At 42.5% G+C, this 18,242-nt stretch overlaps 1 protein-coding gene across 4 annotated transcripts in view; it reads left to right on the top strand.

Annotated features, from left to right (window-relative positions):
• SETD1B (SET domain containing 1B, histone lysine methyltransferase) overlaps positions 1-18,242 on the top strand; it is a 402,280-nt gene that overhangs the window by 49,958 nt on the left and 334,080 nt on the right. For all 4 annotated transcript variants that reach the window (XM_086942988.1, XM_086942987.1, XM_086942986.1 and 1 more), the window contains exons 5-6: positions 5,516-5,628; positions 15,133-16,305. In XM_086942988.1, the coding sequence (XP_086799114.1) occupies positions 5,516-5,628; positions 15,133-16,305 (1,286 nt within the window). The remainder of the gene's footprint in view (positions 1-5,515; positions 5,629-15,132; positions 16,306-18,242) is intronic.

The raw sequence follows: 18,242 nt of genomic DNA, 5'->3' as shown, positions 1-18,242 counted from the left end.
CAAAACTAGAAATGCTTGGTAAGGTTACAGTGCCTCAGAGTGACCAATAATCTCTCCCTGAATCCCCAAATCTCCCACATTTCTATTTCACTGCAATATCTAGCACATTGGCATTGCCATGTTTGATTATTAAATAAGGCAGAGTAATCCAGAGATAAATTATCCTTGGAGCTGCCTTACCTTTTCTGCTGCTTCTTCGCCGTTTCTTTTTCTGGCAAGCTTTCGTAAAACTATTCCCCAATACACAACCTGTCACCCTACCCACATTCAAAGCTCCAATTAAATGTCCTCCTTTTCACATGCTTCACCGTCTTCCAACTAAATCTGTTTATGATAGGGGTGGAGATCAGCCCTCTTTATCTATTGCTGCTGTTAACTCGTCCATTACTTTTTGTTGTCACCTACCTCCGCATACAGCATTTTTCAATGGGTTTGCCCACTCCAGCAATTTTTTCCTGCCCTGTAAGTGTCAATGCATTTCCTGATCACCGGTGCACATCTGCCCACTGATGCACCACAGTGCCAGGACTGGAAGGCGTGAATTTAATTTGCCAGTACTTTTTTCGTTCCATACTTTAGTTATTTAAGTTTTTAGTCACCATATTTTTTGTGTAATGTTATGGTAATTAAAATCACATACACATTTACCTTTTGCCACTAAAAATTCTTGTGATGAGCGTTAACAATGAAAAAAGGGGTTCTCAACCTGTTCACTTGCTCGCTAAGGAACATCTGTACTGTTATATTCAAATTCTATACTATGGTTATTAGTTTTTCTCCAATTTGCAGTATTTATCGCAAGCATGTAACCTTCAATTTTAGATGGCAGCTTGTGTTCTTTATTCATCTCTTTATATTTGTGGACCATGCTTGCAATAACAATTATATATACATATGTGTAAATCATCCATCCGACGAGCTTGCTGAGGCCAGACGTGATGGCTTTGCCAGTGCAAGTCTGCTTTTGTGGGTGCTAAGTATCCAGTTGTGGTTACACTACGAGACAAGATATGTTTTGGTGTTCAATTATGGCGTTCATTAAATATCTGGAAAGCGACGTGTTACAGACATATGGGTATAATAAACACATTTAGTGGTATTAATAATTAATCTTGCTTGTCCTGCATCTCGGTTGTAGACTTAATCCTGGAATCAACCAAACAATTTAGATGCACTTTTTCTTGCCTATTAATCACCTAATTAATGTTGCTGCCTCTACTTCTGCTTACTATTTCGCTTGTGTTGTGAAGTTCTGCATAGGAAAGTGGGTGCCTCCGTGGAGCCTTTCACACTAGAGTTTGCTCCACTTATTTTAAGCCGTAGTTCTTTCACAACAGGTGTCTGCATGCATAGAAAGCAGGAGACTTTTCATCACAGGTGAATGCATGCTCGGGGATATTTTCATAGTTCTGGTAAAATCAGTTGATGAGTCCTCATTGCTTAGATCAGAGTTATTCAAACTGTGGGACGCGCCCCCCTGGGGGGGGGGGGGGGGGGGGGGGCGCAACGCCATCTGGGGGGGGGGGGGGGGAGGGCGCACTCCACTAGCACCATCCAATTTCACCTTTCATTGTTCCCCACGGTGGCGAGGCAGAGTGGAGCTGCAGGGGCCCTAAGAAGGGGTGAAGACTATTAATACCTCATTAACATGTCAAAAGGTCTTTAAAGACGGGAAACCGGCTCCAGTAGGACGGCGAAGCCCGGGCGGCGCTGTGACCACTGCCCGGCATGGAGACTTCTCTTCCCCACCTCGCTGAGAGAGACCCCCCCCCCCCCCCCCCCCCATCCCCGACACCGCTGAACGTTTTCTTCAGTGACCTAAACATCTACAGTTATGGCAACCCAAATCACTTTTCAAGTGAAGGCATCAACTATATCAGGAGAGAAGTATGTATTCCAATGCAGTTTTGTCGGAGTGCAACTCGTTTTCCTTTATTGCTGGTGCCAAGTCTATCGGGGCTGACGCTCCTGTAACACTATCGAGCACCAAAGCAAGCAGCTTTCCGGGTTGCGATTCTAGCCAGTTTGAAACACTGGTACAGCAAGTGTGTATTGTGCTCTAACGCAAGCAAGCAAGTAAGGAATGATAGTACGACAGCCTTAACTGAGGTTTAGCTGTCTCATTATGCCATTGGGCCCTGGTGTCCAGTACCTGCAGCACCAATGATGCCTGCAACTCTGCAAAGTAGACTGTCTGCTCTGCCCACTCCGCCCAGCTAGAAAAGGCAAATCATGTGCACTGGTTAATGCTATCTGGGCAAAGGTTTCACTTCATTAGCACCTGCTTTATTCCAGAATACAGCAATAAGCATAAACAAGACAACCTTTTCAAACCCTGTAACAACTGTTGCGATTGTTTTCTGTATAAAAATAATAAAAATCGCGGTGCGACTTTTACATGGCAGTATCGTTTGAATCGCATGCATTCACTATGCATGCGACAACGGCGCAATGCCGTTAGCATCGCATGTGATTACAACGCTTACCGCGACTGTCAACTTTTTGTAATGCGGTAACTTATTGTAATGCGGTGTCAAATGCCAAACACAAGCACGAGGCTAGGTTCCTGCCGTGTCAACTTATTGTAATGCACAAGAGATTCCTGCTCTGATCGAGGCTATGGAAACATGCAAGTACGGTATGAAAAACAAAACACAAGCACGAGGCTTTGTGAAATAACTATAATTATGCATGAAATAAGTATATTTCTGCATTACATTATTGTGTGCCAAGAGGTTGGTGGTGGATGTATGAGTGATGGGATGGATCGATGCCTGATGGATGGATGGATGGATGCCTGATGGATGGATGGGTGCATGATGGATGCATGGATGGGTGTATGGTGTATGGGGGGATGGATGGATGGATGAATGAAGGAATATATGGATGAAGGAATATATGGATGGATGGATGGGTGCATGATGGATGGATGGATGCATGATGGGTGGATGGATGGGTGGGTGCATGATGGATAATGGATGGGTGGATTTATGGGTGCATGGATGCATGCATGATGTGTGGCTGGTGGATGTATGGGGGGTGGATGTGTGGGGGATGGATGGATGGGTGCATGATGGGTGGATGGGTGAATGGTGGATGCATGATGGATGGATGGGTGCATGATGGATGGATGCATAATGGATGGATGGGTGCATGTGGATGTATGGGGGATGGATGGATGCCTGATGGGTGGATGGATGCATGATGGATGGATGGGTGCATGTGGATGTATGGATGGATGGGTGCATGTGGATGTATGGATGATGGATGGATGCATGATGGATGGATGCATGATGGATAGATGCATGATGGGTGGATGGATGGATGGATGGATGGATGTTGGATGGATGGATGGATGGATGGGTGGATGGGTGGGTGCATGATGGATGGATGGATGGATTGATTGATTGATGGATGGGTGGATGGATGGGGGGATGGATGGTGTATGGGGGGGATGGATGGTGTATGGGGGGATGGATGGAATATATGGATGGATGGATGGATGGATGGATGCATGATGGATGGATGCATGATGGGTGGATGGATAGATGGATGGGTGGGTGCATGATGGATGTATGGATGGATGGATAATGGATGGGTGGATGTATGGGTGCATGGATGCATGATGTGTGGCTGGTGAATGTATGGGGGGATGGATGGATGGGTGCATGATGGGTGGATGGGTGAATGATGGATGGGTGCATGATGGGTGAATGATGGATGGATGCATGATGGATGGATGGATGGATGGATGTGGATGTATGGGGGATGGATGGATGGATGCATGATGGATGGATGGATGGATGCATGGATGCTGCAATGCCAAACACAAGCACGAGGCTTTGAAAACATCCAAGTACGACATGAAAAACTAAACACAAGCACGAGGCTTTGTTCCTGAAGTTCCTGCGATGCCAAACACAAGCACGAGGCTTTGGAAACATGCAAGTACGGCCTGAATAAATGTGGTGAAATAAATGTAACTCTACAGTGCTTCTCAGTGGAGAGCATAGTCTTTGAATGGTACTCATTTTATTGACCACAGAAGTTTCTTTGAGGAGGCTTTGCAAGAATTAAGTGGAAACCCCGTTGCAATTTGCACACATTTTATCTTGAAAAATGTAGTTTTGGATTGTGTAGTAAGCCTCTGTCATTTCATCGCACCAACTCGCAAACCTGCAGTTTTCTAAACACTCTTACTGTGTTTAACATTATTAGCCAAATATGGACTGCGAAATGCGGATGACGGTCGATTATGTAGAATACCAGGTTCCAGAATTTTTTGTCAAGTGGTGGGGGGGCCCGACATCTAAATAAATTCAGCTGGGGGGGCTCAACCTAAAAAAGTTTGAAGACCTCTGGCTTAGATGCATCTTTAACCTGCCAGTCACATGTTCTAGCATCCTTCTACTCTTGAAAAAATAGCAGTTGAACTGGCTACTAGCATTGTCTGTAATTTACTTTAAAGTCCACTAAGAATGCAAAATTGTGGTAGAAGTGCAGCAAAGTGTTATTATTTTTATCATGGAGTCCGATAAGCTGTATTGCATTTCTTTGCAATGTGTTTGAGGGACAAGACCACGATACAACTTCATTGCAGTGTTGTGCACATTGCCTTTAACTTGTGTGTGTGCAGATCACTTTGCCTGGCATATTCTCCGTCCTGATATAGTCTCCTAAGTAGCCTTTGCGAAAGTGGGCATTCCACCACTGTGATTGGAATTTCTGCAATTGCTAGTTTAGGATTAGAGGCAGGTTGTCCGGTATTTCTAGATGGGCCTACGTACAAAAGTAGATGAACACCCTGCTAACTTATAAGTTTACGGGTTTCTGTTACCAAAATGCACCCAAATTAACTTGTGCCAAGGGGAAGAGTAAATGATTTTTTCAGGGTGAGAATGGGTAAAGTATACTACTATGCTCAGTTTGGGTTGAGGCTAGTGGATATCTCAGTGAACAAGTAATTTTCTTACAGGAGAAAATAAATAGGAAAAAATAATAATGTACATGTGCGTCATTCTGTGACATTTATACACGGTGAAATTTTGACTTGGTGAGAGTTCCTCATACTTGAATGTTGTGCATTGGAATATTCAAATCTACAGTTGGAATCTTTAGCTTTTTTTGAAAACGTAAAAGCTGGACGTAATTCCAAACGTAGGGAGAAAAATGGCCAACTTCTTTACTCTAGCCTTTGGGAATGAGGAGGGAATTTGAGAATGTGTGTGTTTTGGAATCCAAAGATAGGTCTGCGCATCTGTTTTGCTGCAAAGTGGAACTATTCTCTTATCTGATCAGTGTGTATGTAGTGCCAAGAGGGTGCTGCGTTAATCACTGTGAACCCTGTGCTCTTGAGCCAGTATAATTCAATCATGTAAAAAGTAGAGTGGAGTGAAAGTGTTTTTATTTCATAACGCTTGATTGCTGTACAATATTAAAAACTATCACATCCACACTTGGGTGTGCTGGATGCCAGAGCTGTTTTATTGACATTCACTTCTGGTTTGATTTGTAGGTGAAACACGGATGCGGTTCTACGAGCTTCTTGTTAGTGGCCTATACACACCACAGACTTTGCCTGTCGGGAGCGAGCTGGATGCTTCACCAATTGTGAATGAAGTGGCCCAGGTATGTTGATGCGGTTTTGTAGTAAAAGATAAATATTTTGCAGAAATGAATAGTGAAATAGTCTTTGTCCTAATGATGATGTGATATTCGCTTTAAAAAAGATGTTGTGAGCTTTCCCCTACCACACCACCTTAAAAACATAATTGTTTTAATTTTCTGTACGGTATAGAAAACAAACCATCAAAAGGTTCAGTTGCTGTGCTATAACCTTACAGCTATGCAACTGAAGACGGCATTTAGTTTTTCCAAAATAAGAGCAGTTGAAATCCTTGCAATGCTAACTGTAATGTTGTTAAGGTGCTACAGTATGACTAGATTATGTGATGAATTACATTTATCAGGCTGAGTGTCTGTGTAATCTTTTTCTTTCAGTTATATTATTGTTTCTGCACTTTACATTTGTACAGCTTCAAATAGAATTAGAAAACCTTCATCGTGTAAAAGAGTGGTGTCCTTGGTCTTTGGATGAAACAAATAGTAGCTAAATCTACATCGGGTAATTATCACCTGTGGTCCTCAGGTTTTTCGAGTCTAGCGCTTGGAATAGAATGAAGACTTTTTTTAATATCCTAATTCATAAATTCGAAGTGGAATGTTATACAGTTTAAAAAAAAAATACAAAAACTACTATTTCTTGGAAATTGTTAGATGGATATAAATAGTCCGTCCTCAAAAATATTTTGTTAGCTCCATAAATACATAATTGAAAAAAAGCTGCTTAATCTTTATAAAGAGTTACTGAAATACATTGTAATGTTTGAAGAATCATTGGACAGTGGAAGAATACGTCCAACAGGACAGTTTCTCCATCTTGAAGCCAACATGAGCATGAACAGAACAACAAACCAGTAACAGTATTCAGAGTGTCGAACATGCAGTTTAGGAACTCTGACTGCGCTCACCATTCATAGTTGCGGTCACTCCTTTTCTAAAAGATTTTCCGTTTGAATGTTAATTGTGATTGTGAATTGGTTTACTTTCCTAAGTAAGCAGTTTACTTTTTTTTCTAGGTTGTTTCATGTTATTACGGTAGGAATAATCTGGAAAAGTGTCCTCAACCATTCATTTATTCTTCAATTCTTCATGATGATGCAATTTTTTTAGTTAATAGTAACATTTGTCAATTGATTTGTTGTGCAGTGGTACAATTCCTGGTAGCTTGCACACAATGTTTATATTACAATTAAATGTGCTTACTGTGTTGGCCTGAACCCTCGTCTTTTCAACTCTCAGCCCTTCAAATTTGTAATTTGCTTAATAGAAATGTAATAATGGCGAAATCACATCTATATATTTGAATGAGAGATTTATGACGCATTATTTCTCCACTGAACGTTCAACTGTTATCTCAATCAAAAGATATTGCAGCATTGAAATTTTTCCAGCCTAAAATGAAGGCATGAAATGCAAAAGAATTTTCAAAACAGGTGCAAACTTACCACATGCCGCTCCCTTCAGCCATCGTTTTTGTTACTGGCAGAATGTGGCTGGCCCTGGTTTACTAAACCATTCTACCAATAGGAAAACAAAGACACAAAAATCCCAGAACAGACGATGGTGATCCAAATGAAATTAGGTGATGAGGCCACCTATCTGTAATTGTCAACAGTTTGTTCTCGTCAAATAGGGAATCATATATGATCTAATTTTCCCTCGGATGACTCTGTTTTTCAAAAAGAAAATCCAGACTTCAAATTGCTTTGGTTTCTCCCAGTGAAGAAATGCTACCATAACAATGCTGCAGAGCCTCTACTTAATAAAATTTTTTTTAATGGAATTTAAACGGGAGACTAGGTTTTTACATAAACCTCGGTGTTTCGGTACTGTTTTTTGTAAACATTGGTTTTGAGATTGTGCGATCTTTCTTGCATTGGTATGCCCCCACTTTTTGCTTAACTGCTGATGTGCTTTGACTGAGTGTGCCCTGGGCTCCTGTCAACCAGATGTCCAGGGCCTGTGTTCCTTCCCTAAAAGCTGTGTTGAAACAAAACCCAATTGGCATCTCTGGCCACCTGTCAGCCCCAAGTAAATGGTACCCTAGGTACCGAGGGCATGGTGACCAGAGAAGACCACTAAGGGCTGCAGCATTGGTTGTGCCACTCTTAGGGGCCCTGTACCCTGACACCCACACATTGCCTTTGCAGGCTGGGTGTCTAAGTACAGAACTAATCAGAGAGTTGACAAGGCACACGTCCCTGTGTGTCATGCCCACAACCCCACTGCCCTGGCATACATCAGTCACCCATCTAGCTGGGTGCCCTATGCCAGTGGTGTGGGCACAGGTGCATGAGCCCTGTGCCCCTACAGTACCCAGGGCCATTCATGGGCACTGTAAGTGCAGTGATGCCATTAAGAGTATATGGTGCTAGGAGGTTGTCATTACGAACTCCACAGCCCTATAATGGCTACACTGAAGACTGAGAAGTTTGATATCAAACTTCTCAGCACATTAAACCCACACTGATGCCAGTGTGGGATTTAATGTAAAATGCACCACAGAGGGTATCCTAGAGATGCCCCCCGAAACCTAACCTACAATCCACGTCTGCTCTGAGTGGCTGCCGAGGCTGCCACACAGAAGGCATGTTGCTGGACCCCTGGGTGGAGAGCCCCCGCTCTCCTGCAACAATGCACATCCTGGGCGGTGCTAGGTCTCCTTCCCCAGGATGGGCAGGGGGAAGCTTCAAAGGCATGCCGCCTTTGTGAGCTTCTCCAGGCCACTTGCTGTACTCAGCAACTGGCCCCCACCAGTTCTAACCCCCACTCTGGCGGGAAGACTGGTGGGGAACCCTACATCAGGAAGGGGGTGTGCCAGCCTGTGCCAACCCCACCCCTGAGGCGGGAGAGGCGATGTGAAGCACGACCCCGGGCTCCGTCCATCTTGAAGATGGGGAGCCCTGCCCAGTCACAGCTAGGCTCCTGCCCCCCTCCCACAGGGGAGGAGCAGGCTAGGGGGTGTACCAACCCCAGGACAGGCACCTATTGGTCCCTGCCCATGCCCTACCTGTAATGCCCCTAAACTTAGTATTTAGGGGCACCCTGAACCTGCCTTCCTCAGATCCCGATGAAGAAAGCAGATCAAGAAGAAGACGACCCGCCGTGCAGCTGCTAACAGGACGACACCAACGGACGTGGCCCAAGCCCTACCGGCCTGTCTATTCTGGAACCTGCTCCTGCTTCATCCCGGCGACTCCTGCAGACAGCAACCTTGGGAAACCCGGAGGGCCTGCCTGCCTTGACCCTCTTAAAGACTGGGACTCCCATAAGCAGAGGCTCTGCTTCAACAACCATACCCCTGGTGCCAGTTAGGAAGTACAAGACCAACCCACTCTGCACCCGCCAAGTCCGGCCCGTGCCTGAGTGATCCAAGACCACGAGGACGTCTCCCCGGCGACTGGGACCCGAAGTCCAGTGCCCAAAGATCCTCCTTGACGAACCAGACGACGCTTGCAGCCTCAGAACCAGGGACCCCTTAAACCGCGACCAGCTGAGGGTAAGATTTCTGATGCCCAAAGACACCCCGGTGCCCTGTGGCCCCCTGTATCTTCTTTGGGGTACCTACCTCTGCTTCAAGATCCCAGCTTACCTCTCGAAGTCGTGGTCGCACCTGAAGAATCACGGTCCCCGAGTCTGCAGCCTTTGTTCACTTTTTACCTTTCCCATTGAATAACATTGAGCGCCCGACGGCTCAAAAGCACCCTGCACCCAGCCGCCCGAGTGCCTCAGGCCGTGCACCCTGTATCCTATCCTACTTCCCCATTTGCCCTGAGTAAGTGACTAGGTGCCCAGCTCCCACAGCCGCGTGGCCTGCTAGCCAGCAGTCACCAACCGAAGGCCCCCTGCCTCTCATTGGATAGCAATGGGCCTAACTACCACTGCACCCGGCTGCCCCTGTGCCACTGAGGGTGTACCTACCTGACCCTGGGGGACCCCTGAGTCTATGCCCAGAACCTTAACTTCACTGGTCGAGTACTCGCCTGGAAACCCATAACTCGCTTTCCTACCATAGGATAACATTGACTGGTTTGACTCGAAAAATCTTTAAAGTGTGAAGTTTTGAAACTCTAAAAAATAAAATCAGCTGAATACCGAATTCCGAAGTACTCATCTGTGATCAGGAGAGAAGCCAGTACTGTACCTTGTAGCCCAGTACTGAACCCCAAAAGTAATCCTAACCGGGTTTACTAGTAACCTGAATTTTCTCCATGGGAATCCATTGTCTGCTTTTCTGTGAAATTTCTTCAGTGTCTACTTTCGAAAACTTTATTCCTTAAAAATCGTACCAACTACTGAAACTTAATTACTTACCTGTCTTAAGTAGAGATCCCAGTGCTGGACCTAGGAGCACAGTACTGGATTACTAAAGTAACAAGAATGTACTTTACCTGCAACCTGAATTTTCTCCCATTGGATAACATTGCTAGGTTTTCACTGAAAAGTTTCGAAGTAAGAACTTTTAAAATACCTTTTTATATTCCTTAAAAATCATTGCAATAACCAAAACGTTTTTACTCAACTGTTTTCAGCTTAGACCCCAGGACTGAATCTAGGATCCAGTTCCTAGAATTACAAAAGTAATCTACAAAGTCATTAACTGCGTTTTTGTAGAAAAACCCATTGAGCTCAATGTTAAATTGTGTTTAGAATTGTGTTGCCTACTGCAACCCCAAACCTATTGTGTTTACAAAGTTATTACCTTTCTGCAAAGTAATTACCTGAGATCACTCATAAATGATAAAAGTATATTTTGATACCTGTTGGTTCTAAAAATAAAACAACTATATCTTTTGATATAAAAACAATTGGCCTGGAGTTCAGTGTGAAACCTTTTGCTGACTGAGTGTGTACCCAAATGCTTTACACTGTCCTCTGGTACTGCCTTACTGCTCGACCAAGCTACCACTTTTGAGAGTAAGGTCAGCCCTGATTTTAACCTCTGTTATACCTCTGGGGTTTGTGGTCTCTATACACATTGTACCTTACTTTGGTCCAGTGTATATATAGAGCCACTTTCTCACATTGGTATTTTGGCTTAAGATCGCTTTATCATAGCAGAAAGCGCCATTATATCTCCTCAAATGTCCTAGGACTTGACTCATAACTTTTGTAATTTATTTTCCTGTTTGATTTCATGTGTCAACTTTAGAATCTTTGTAATGTAAAATAATTTAGTATTTGCAGAGGTTCTTTTTACATTGTTTTACAAGAACATTTTTGGTGTGAATAAGAAATCACTAGATGGTTTAATGCTAGTTTCATAGTAAATCTGCCCACAACACTGTTTGCAGTACTCTCTTGCTCTTTGGTTCAGTATTCTTTGCTTAATGTGTCCTTTACTGCCCCTTTCAAAAGTTTGGGAAAAGTCTAAAGAATGTCTGCAACAGAGTGGCTATTCACACTTCAGATCTGCCCGTTTTCCTTCGGATTAAACTAACCCACATCTAAATTGATTCTCTGTAGTCTGGAATTTTAGATTTATGTATATTAAATACACTGTATCTCTTGGCACTTTTTACTTTGTGCTACAATGTGCTAAATCCACACCCTTTCCTCTGGATATATTATCATGGTGAGTGACACCAGCATGGCTCTTTTAATCTGGTCTTACTCGAGCTTTCTATAAATGATGGGGATGTGCAGACGTCATCCGTCCTATGGTTCCGTGGATAGCAGTAATCTAAAACCAAGGACGACTGGTCTGTCCTTGTGTAAGAGAACACAGAAAGCTGCCCCCAGATGGTAATCCTGCCTTCCTACTTTTCTATTCTGAACAGAGTATTTTATAATGAAATCTCGAGACTTCCTTTGAATGCAATCACTTCTCTATACAACTATCAGTTTTTCACTGCCAGACGCTTAATGTCCACCCCAGGTATTTCCTACGTGAATAAGAGACTGCTTTTTGGAAAACAAGTGAGTTCCTGGCTGTAAGTGGGAAAGAGGGGCATAATTCTTAGACAATTAAGTTTTCTTATTGCAGACAAAAGTATGAGGACTGTGCTGAGTACAAATCAGAATAGTTGATCAATAGCTGCCCTATAGGCAGGGCCACTGCACAAATACAGGATACCTGAATGTGCCAAATGGAGCCCACAGAAAGAGAGTGCTTGATCCTGGGACAGCAACTATGGTTTCAGTGCTGGATCGCCTCCTCTTCCTAGCATACAAGAACAAATCTTCTGTTTTGGTGCTGCAGGACTGGTCTAATTGGATACTGTCTCCCACTCTCTTTTACTTGATCGAGTCTAAGAGACAGGGATTCGGGACAGTGCCTTAGCCTGAACATTACATCCAGGATCAGCCCTAGACCGTCCCTCTGCCTCCTTTTATCTTTAGATTGCAAACTGTGGCCCTTGATTCAGTCCTTACATTTGGAGGAGCACTGCATGACCCAAATCACCAGGTGGATGTCACATAACTTTCTTAAAATCAATACAGGAAAGACTGAGATAATTCTAATCTCTGTACAGGTCATCCAGAAACATTTGTTAGATCTTTGGTAGCCCCACCGTTGTCCAACTCTCACACCTGCTACCTTAGTGCATAACCTAGGAGTTATGTACTGTGACCTACCACTCAAGTAAATTGGCATCCACCAGCTTCCAATTCTACTTATTTTTGTGCAAAAGTTCCCCTCCCCTCCTAGGCATCAGATGCCCTAATTTCCCTACACTGGCTTCCCATAAAAACAATGCATTCTGTTCTAAACACTTTGGGCCATATGTATCATCAAACCATTTTGCATTTCCTAAATAGCGAATTTTAAGGAATCGCTATTTAGGAAATACAAAATGGTATGTATGAACAAAATCACTTTTTATAGCGATTCCTTACCATTCCTAATTTGCGATTAGCAAATTGCTAATCGTAAATTACCCATTCATTTCTATGGGCCAGGAGGCCCATAGAAATGAAGGGGCAATTTGCGATTAGCAATTTGCTAATCGCAAATTAGGAATTCTTTCAAGGGTGCAGGGGTGTCTTAAGAACACCCTGCTGCACCCCTGAAAATAACATTTGGGGGCATATGGCGCACATACATGCCCTAAGGGCATGTGTGAGCGTCATATGGCATCTTTGGTTTTTTGGAAAACAGCTTTTTTTAAAGAATTCGCAACTTACCACCAACTAGAAGTTGGTGGTAATTTGCGAATCCTTATGGGCATTTTTTGAATATTTTTTCTTTGATAAATTGCATTTAAGGAATCGCAAAATTTGCGATTCCTCAAGTGCAATCGCAAAATAAGGAATAGCAAATTTTGCGATTCCTCATTTTGCATCAAACATGTTTGATACATACCATTTAGCTAATTAGCATTCGCAAAGGCCGAAATTCGGCCTTTGCGAATGCTAATTAGCTTGATACATATGGCCCTTTGTCCGATCTTTAAGGCCATTCATGGCCTGGGCTGAAACTATCTTTACTAGAAGTTTAACTACAACCCTTCCATGACTCTCACATCGTCTTTGAGAAGAATAATATCTGTCCCCAGGTTTCATTGTACCAGGAGGCATGGTGTTTTTTGTGGACTCCCTCTTGAGCACCCTTCCTTTTCATCTGCATACACAAACTCGCCTTCTTCCTTTTTGCAAGCTCTGAAAACCTGGTTGCACTCTTTGTGGGCATCCACAAAGAGGAGCATTCGCTCAGTGATTCTCTGCAGTTTAAGAGTGCAGTAATTTAGAGGAGGTGTAGAATCAAAAAAGCCCCTCTACCCTTGTGATCGAACGGACACGGGAGAGTGTACAAGAAAGTGAATACGTAATTAAGGTATTCAAATACAGTAGCCACTCGGCAGAAAATTGAAGTGACCCCTCAGGTTGGTTAAAAGTTAGAACGTATAAGTGCACCGGGTGCACTAAGCAGAGTATCTGCATTAAGCTGAAGAGAAATCAAATGGAAAACAGTTTTAATCTATAGAAGAACTGAACACACTTATAAAGTTTGACTCAAGAGGGCATGTAAACCAAGCTATACAATAAGGAATACAGAGAGAAACAAACTATTGTCTTGATAAAGATGAATAATAATCATACCCATCGAAACGCGCCAACGCATCATTGTACATAATCCAAGGGAAAATTTGGACCTGCAGATACGAAAATGAGTGTATCCAGGCCAGGTTTCTAAACTGTCCCATAGGATATGTTCTTTTGAAAGACAAAGTATATTGTCTAACCATTGTTCTCTTTTTATGTCATAGTATATTGTGTAAACCGACTGTAATTGGGGATTTTACATTTATTGCTTTCATGAATTGTTTTTTTCAATTGTTTTGCATAAAACAGTGACAGATAGGAAGTGCATTGCAATTTTAACATTGTAACAGTTTTTTAATAATAAAAGATTGTTGTAAAACTTCAGTGCTATTTAGCAATTGTTTTGAATATTAGGTGGGATTTTCCTTGACTAATTGTATTATTGTGCGCCTTGTGAGGTACGACCTAGTTGCGAATTGAACCTTGTATCCCGTTCCTTCCGTAACCCAAGGGAATATTTGTTTTACTTGCATAGAGTTCAGTTTGTAACATCAATCAAGCATACACAACTCAATCAGAGGAACAGGATTGTTTAAGGTAAAAGTGGCAAGTATTATGCAGCTTTGCAGGCTACCTAATAAAACAGAGGAAGGTATTAACAGCCAGGGAATATAGCTGTCTGTAGCATTAAAACCAGAATGGGAAAGCTGGATAGCAGGTATCTCAAGGTAGTCCCCTAGAAGGCCATGACTTTAATTTTCCAGAGATGGACTGCACTAATTGGTATCTGGTATCTTTAGTCACTATTACCCTTTCAAGTGCTCTTGGCCAAAATTGGAAAATGTGAAGGGCCAGATGTTCAACATTTACACTTATTAAATGAAGACTTTAGTCTGTCAGTTAAGGAGTTTATGAGGGACGCCTTTTGCTCCTTCAACGTTTTTGGAAACCTATAACTTCCTGTTCATGTCCGTCCTTTTCTTTTGTGTGAATGTGAATGACTAGACACAGGCGCACTGTGGTAAAGAGAAGGTTTAACTCTAGACTGTGCAAAAGTGCACACAATGACTCTGGCTGCAGCGTTTAGTTTTCCTTTACATGTCCATGCCTGGGAATTCCGATTAGAGAGCATACACTTTCCAAAAGCACACAGGTTGTCTGGGATGGACCTGTGTGCTTCAAGTTATCATAGCTAGAGCTGTGCCACAGGAAAGTATGTGTGTCTATTTGCTTGGTGAGCTCGTGTCCTCAGCCCACTTCCATTTGATTCTGGTCTTGGACCAATTGTGAGTGTTTCCCATTGTGGGAAGCTGTTTGCTTTTTACTCGTGCTGTCTCAGTCTTCCTTCTCTTCTTTTGTTTTGAGGGCATAGCTAAGTTTAAATTTACACATCAATCATTGCATTGATGTACACATTTCTACACTAAAACCTGATTCAACAAAAGTTTGAAGTAGAAGTTGAAAAAGTGTATTGATCATGTACTAATCATTTTATTTTGTCCCCTTCTTTTTTCTTCACACAAGTTACTGGATCCTTTAAGGCGACTGAAGGAAGAAAACCTTACTGCGTCTACTGGAACTATGGTGACCCCAAACAGTAGTACACCTTTTTCTCACGATACAGCATATTCCAGTTGCCGTCAGGACACCCCAAACTCCTACAGCCAGTCTACCCCACAGTCTCAAGGAACTCCCCAAACACCTCGCCTTGGGACTCCCTTTTCCCAAGATTCGAGCTATTCAAGTCGACAAACAACACCTGCTTACCATTTCACCCAGGAGCCGGCCTATAAACCCAGGAGGCATGAATCAAAGTTTAACGATGCCTACAATCGGAGGCCGGAACGTTATTATGCCCATAGAACATCGGAGCCCTTGCCAAGCAGCTATAAACCACCACCAGAACCAGCACAATATACTCATCCTGCTTTGCATTCTACTTCCCTTCCCTCTTCTGTGAGCCGTTCCGAAAGTAGTGGCTATAAATCTGCTTTCTCTCCTTACCAAACACCAACAATATATCCACACACCGAAGAACCTCCTTACCCCAAAACTCCTCGAGAACATGAGCACAGGCGGCCACCACCACCTCCATCGGAGCCATGTTCAGATGGCACGCCTACTAGCGATTTTTTACCAGTAAAGGAAAAAACAGAAGAACTAACCTTGCCTGACTTAACAGCGCTGATTGAAAAAACTATGCCTTCCTTTGCCCGCACCCCAGAAAGGTGTGAGACGCCTGAAACCCCAACTATGGAGGCTGAAGTGCAGCACAACAGTTTGGATTCAAGGATTGAGATGCTTTTAAAAGAGCATAGAACTAAGCTCCCATTCCCAGAGGATCATGACTCGGACAGCGAGCTCCGAATGGAGGGCAGCCCAATATCGTCATCCTCTTCACAGTTGTCCCCACTCCCACCATTTAGCACTCAACCTCATTTCAGGAGTATCACCCCTTCCTCACGCCCTTCCAGCACTGGCTTGGAGGACATCAGTCCTACTCCGTTACCAGATTCTGATGATGATGAGCCTGTACCAGGGACAGCCTATCTATGCAGGAATTCAAAAGCATTGTCAGAATCCCGCTTAACTCCTGTAGACACACCTCTATTAAATAGGACGTCTAGAATTGAATGTTCAGACCGTAAGGAATTGCAGCCTGGTGATCGGACTCCAACATCAGAAAAAATGGATGAGGTACGTTCAGGTGTTGATATTCTTAATTTAGTTTATAGATTGTATGCATCATAACTACACAAATAAATTATTTATTTACTACAAAACACTTCAGTGGTTTTGCAACTCGAAGTCCTGAACTGAGCTTCTAATGCAATTCACTCAAACAAAGGTAACATCTGGTCAGAATCTAATTATTTATAACTAGGGGTTTGAAAAGTTACAACATATTTCCTCTGCAATATTGTATTTTTTAAATTGAAAGATGTACACATGTACATAGAGAAGGTAGCATTTTTTTATTTTATATTTCTCTTGAAAATTTCTCCACCCTCTGTGTACTTTTTAGGTCTGGTTTGACAGCACAGCTGTTGCAACCTTATATGATGAACAGAAAAATATCTTTCAGAAGTACTGCTGATGGAGGGAGTTTTGGCTCTATCCACATACTGATTCTGTTGAGTATACCATTTGATTGGGCAGAAGGAGCAATGTCTTACCACTGGGGGAAAAAGTGTATTGCACTTTTTGCATTGTGGGAAAACTTGTGCTCAGTAGAGCAAGACTGAGTTGGTTATGGTGATAAGCCATGATAAAGGTTATGGGTCTCATCTGTTTGTTATGAACAGTTACAACAAAGGGATTTGGCCTGAACCATTTATTCTGAAAAACAGATGTTAAAGCAATTAGGCATTTATTAATGAACTGTTAATACATGTGTTAAAGCCTATAGAGGGGTATTTTTTTCTCACTGAATATCATAGCATGAAAGCACTTTAGTGTTGGTTATCCCTTCTGGCAAACCCTTGTATAGAACATTTTCATTGTGGTAACCCTTGTTAACCCCTCTAAGGAGGGGTTGTATATTGTTTTGGGAACTGTTGTTTTTTATATATTTGTAATTGTACGACTGTGTGCATGATGGTAGCCGTGTGGGAAAGCTTACGTCCTTGATGGGTTAAGCACTCAATACATCACATAGATGAACACTGTCACTCTTCCTTGTATATGTATGTCCATTCATCCTCCCACTGATTCAGTCTAACGTACACCCACTTACATAACCACAATCAAACATATATACCCACCCCTCTCAACATAAACATGATGATCATAAAAATAAAACATAGCAGCCTGTGTAATAGCTTTTATGTTTCATATGTTTGTATAGTAAATGTTTTATTTACTGTGGATGGTTTAATGGGTGAACACAAGCATGAGCCGGTAAGAGAATGAATGGATGCAAGAAAGGGTAGCAGTGCATGTGGGCCGACTTATTGTGTGCCTAAACTCACCAGTGACTGAAGAGGTATTTTCAACCGTATGCTAGGCTTATTATCGTTGACTGTGCTCTTTTTTTTCCTTGTGCACCTTTTTCCCTAAACAGGCAAGCTTAATTGGGGTGGGTCGTATCCTGCCTCCTTTTCCCCATTTTGTTTTGTATTTGATTTTCTTTAAAATGAGCAATACTTTTTTTTTTTCTCTCTTCATAACTGTGTGCACCACTACTCAACACTTGCTCCCCCCACCAAGCCTTTTCTATCCTCACGTTTTCTTTTCCTTGCTTGCTTTAGCCTCAGTTTATGTGCCCCGATGTAATAAAGACGAGGAATACCTTGTACAAAGTATGCATACCCGCTAAGCTTTCTGGTTTGGAATTTACAAAACTGATTTATGTTTGTGGATTATATTGGTTTATCTATTTTTTTTTAGATATATCATTCTTCTTGATAGAGACAACAGGTGAAACTGCGATCAGTATTTTTTACTGCCACTACAGAGACAGAATGGTTTGACATTAATGCTTATTTAACCAGCTCCATTTGAAATCTTACACTGAAAGTGGACAACCATCCATCCTTTTCGTTTACGAGAAATAGGAAAGTCCTGTGCAGTAGTTTATATTACATAGTGCTACAGCACTACTCAGTATTTATAATTTGGTCTCCAGCGGAGAA

This window comes from Lissotriton vulgaris, chromosome 11 (assembly GCF_964263255.1).
Source record: "Lissotriton vulgaris chromosome 11, aLisVul1.2, whole genome shotgun sequence".
In the NCBI taxonomy this organism is placed as follows: domain Eukaryota; kingdom Metazoa; phylum Chordata; class Amphibia; order Caudata; family Salamandridae; genus Lissotriton; species Lissotriton vulgaris.
Note: the sequence above shows the minus strand (reverse complement) of the source record. Positions and strands in the feature narration are given on the sequence as shown.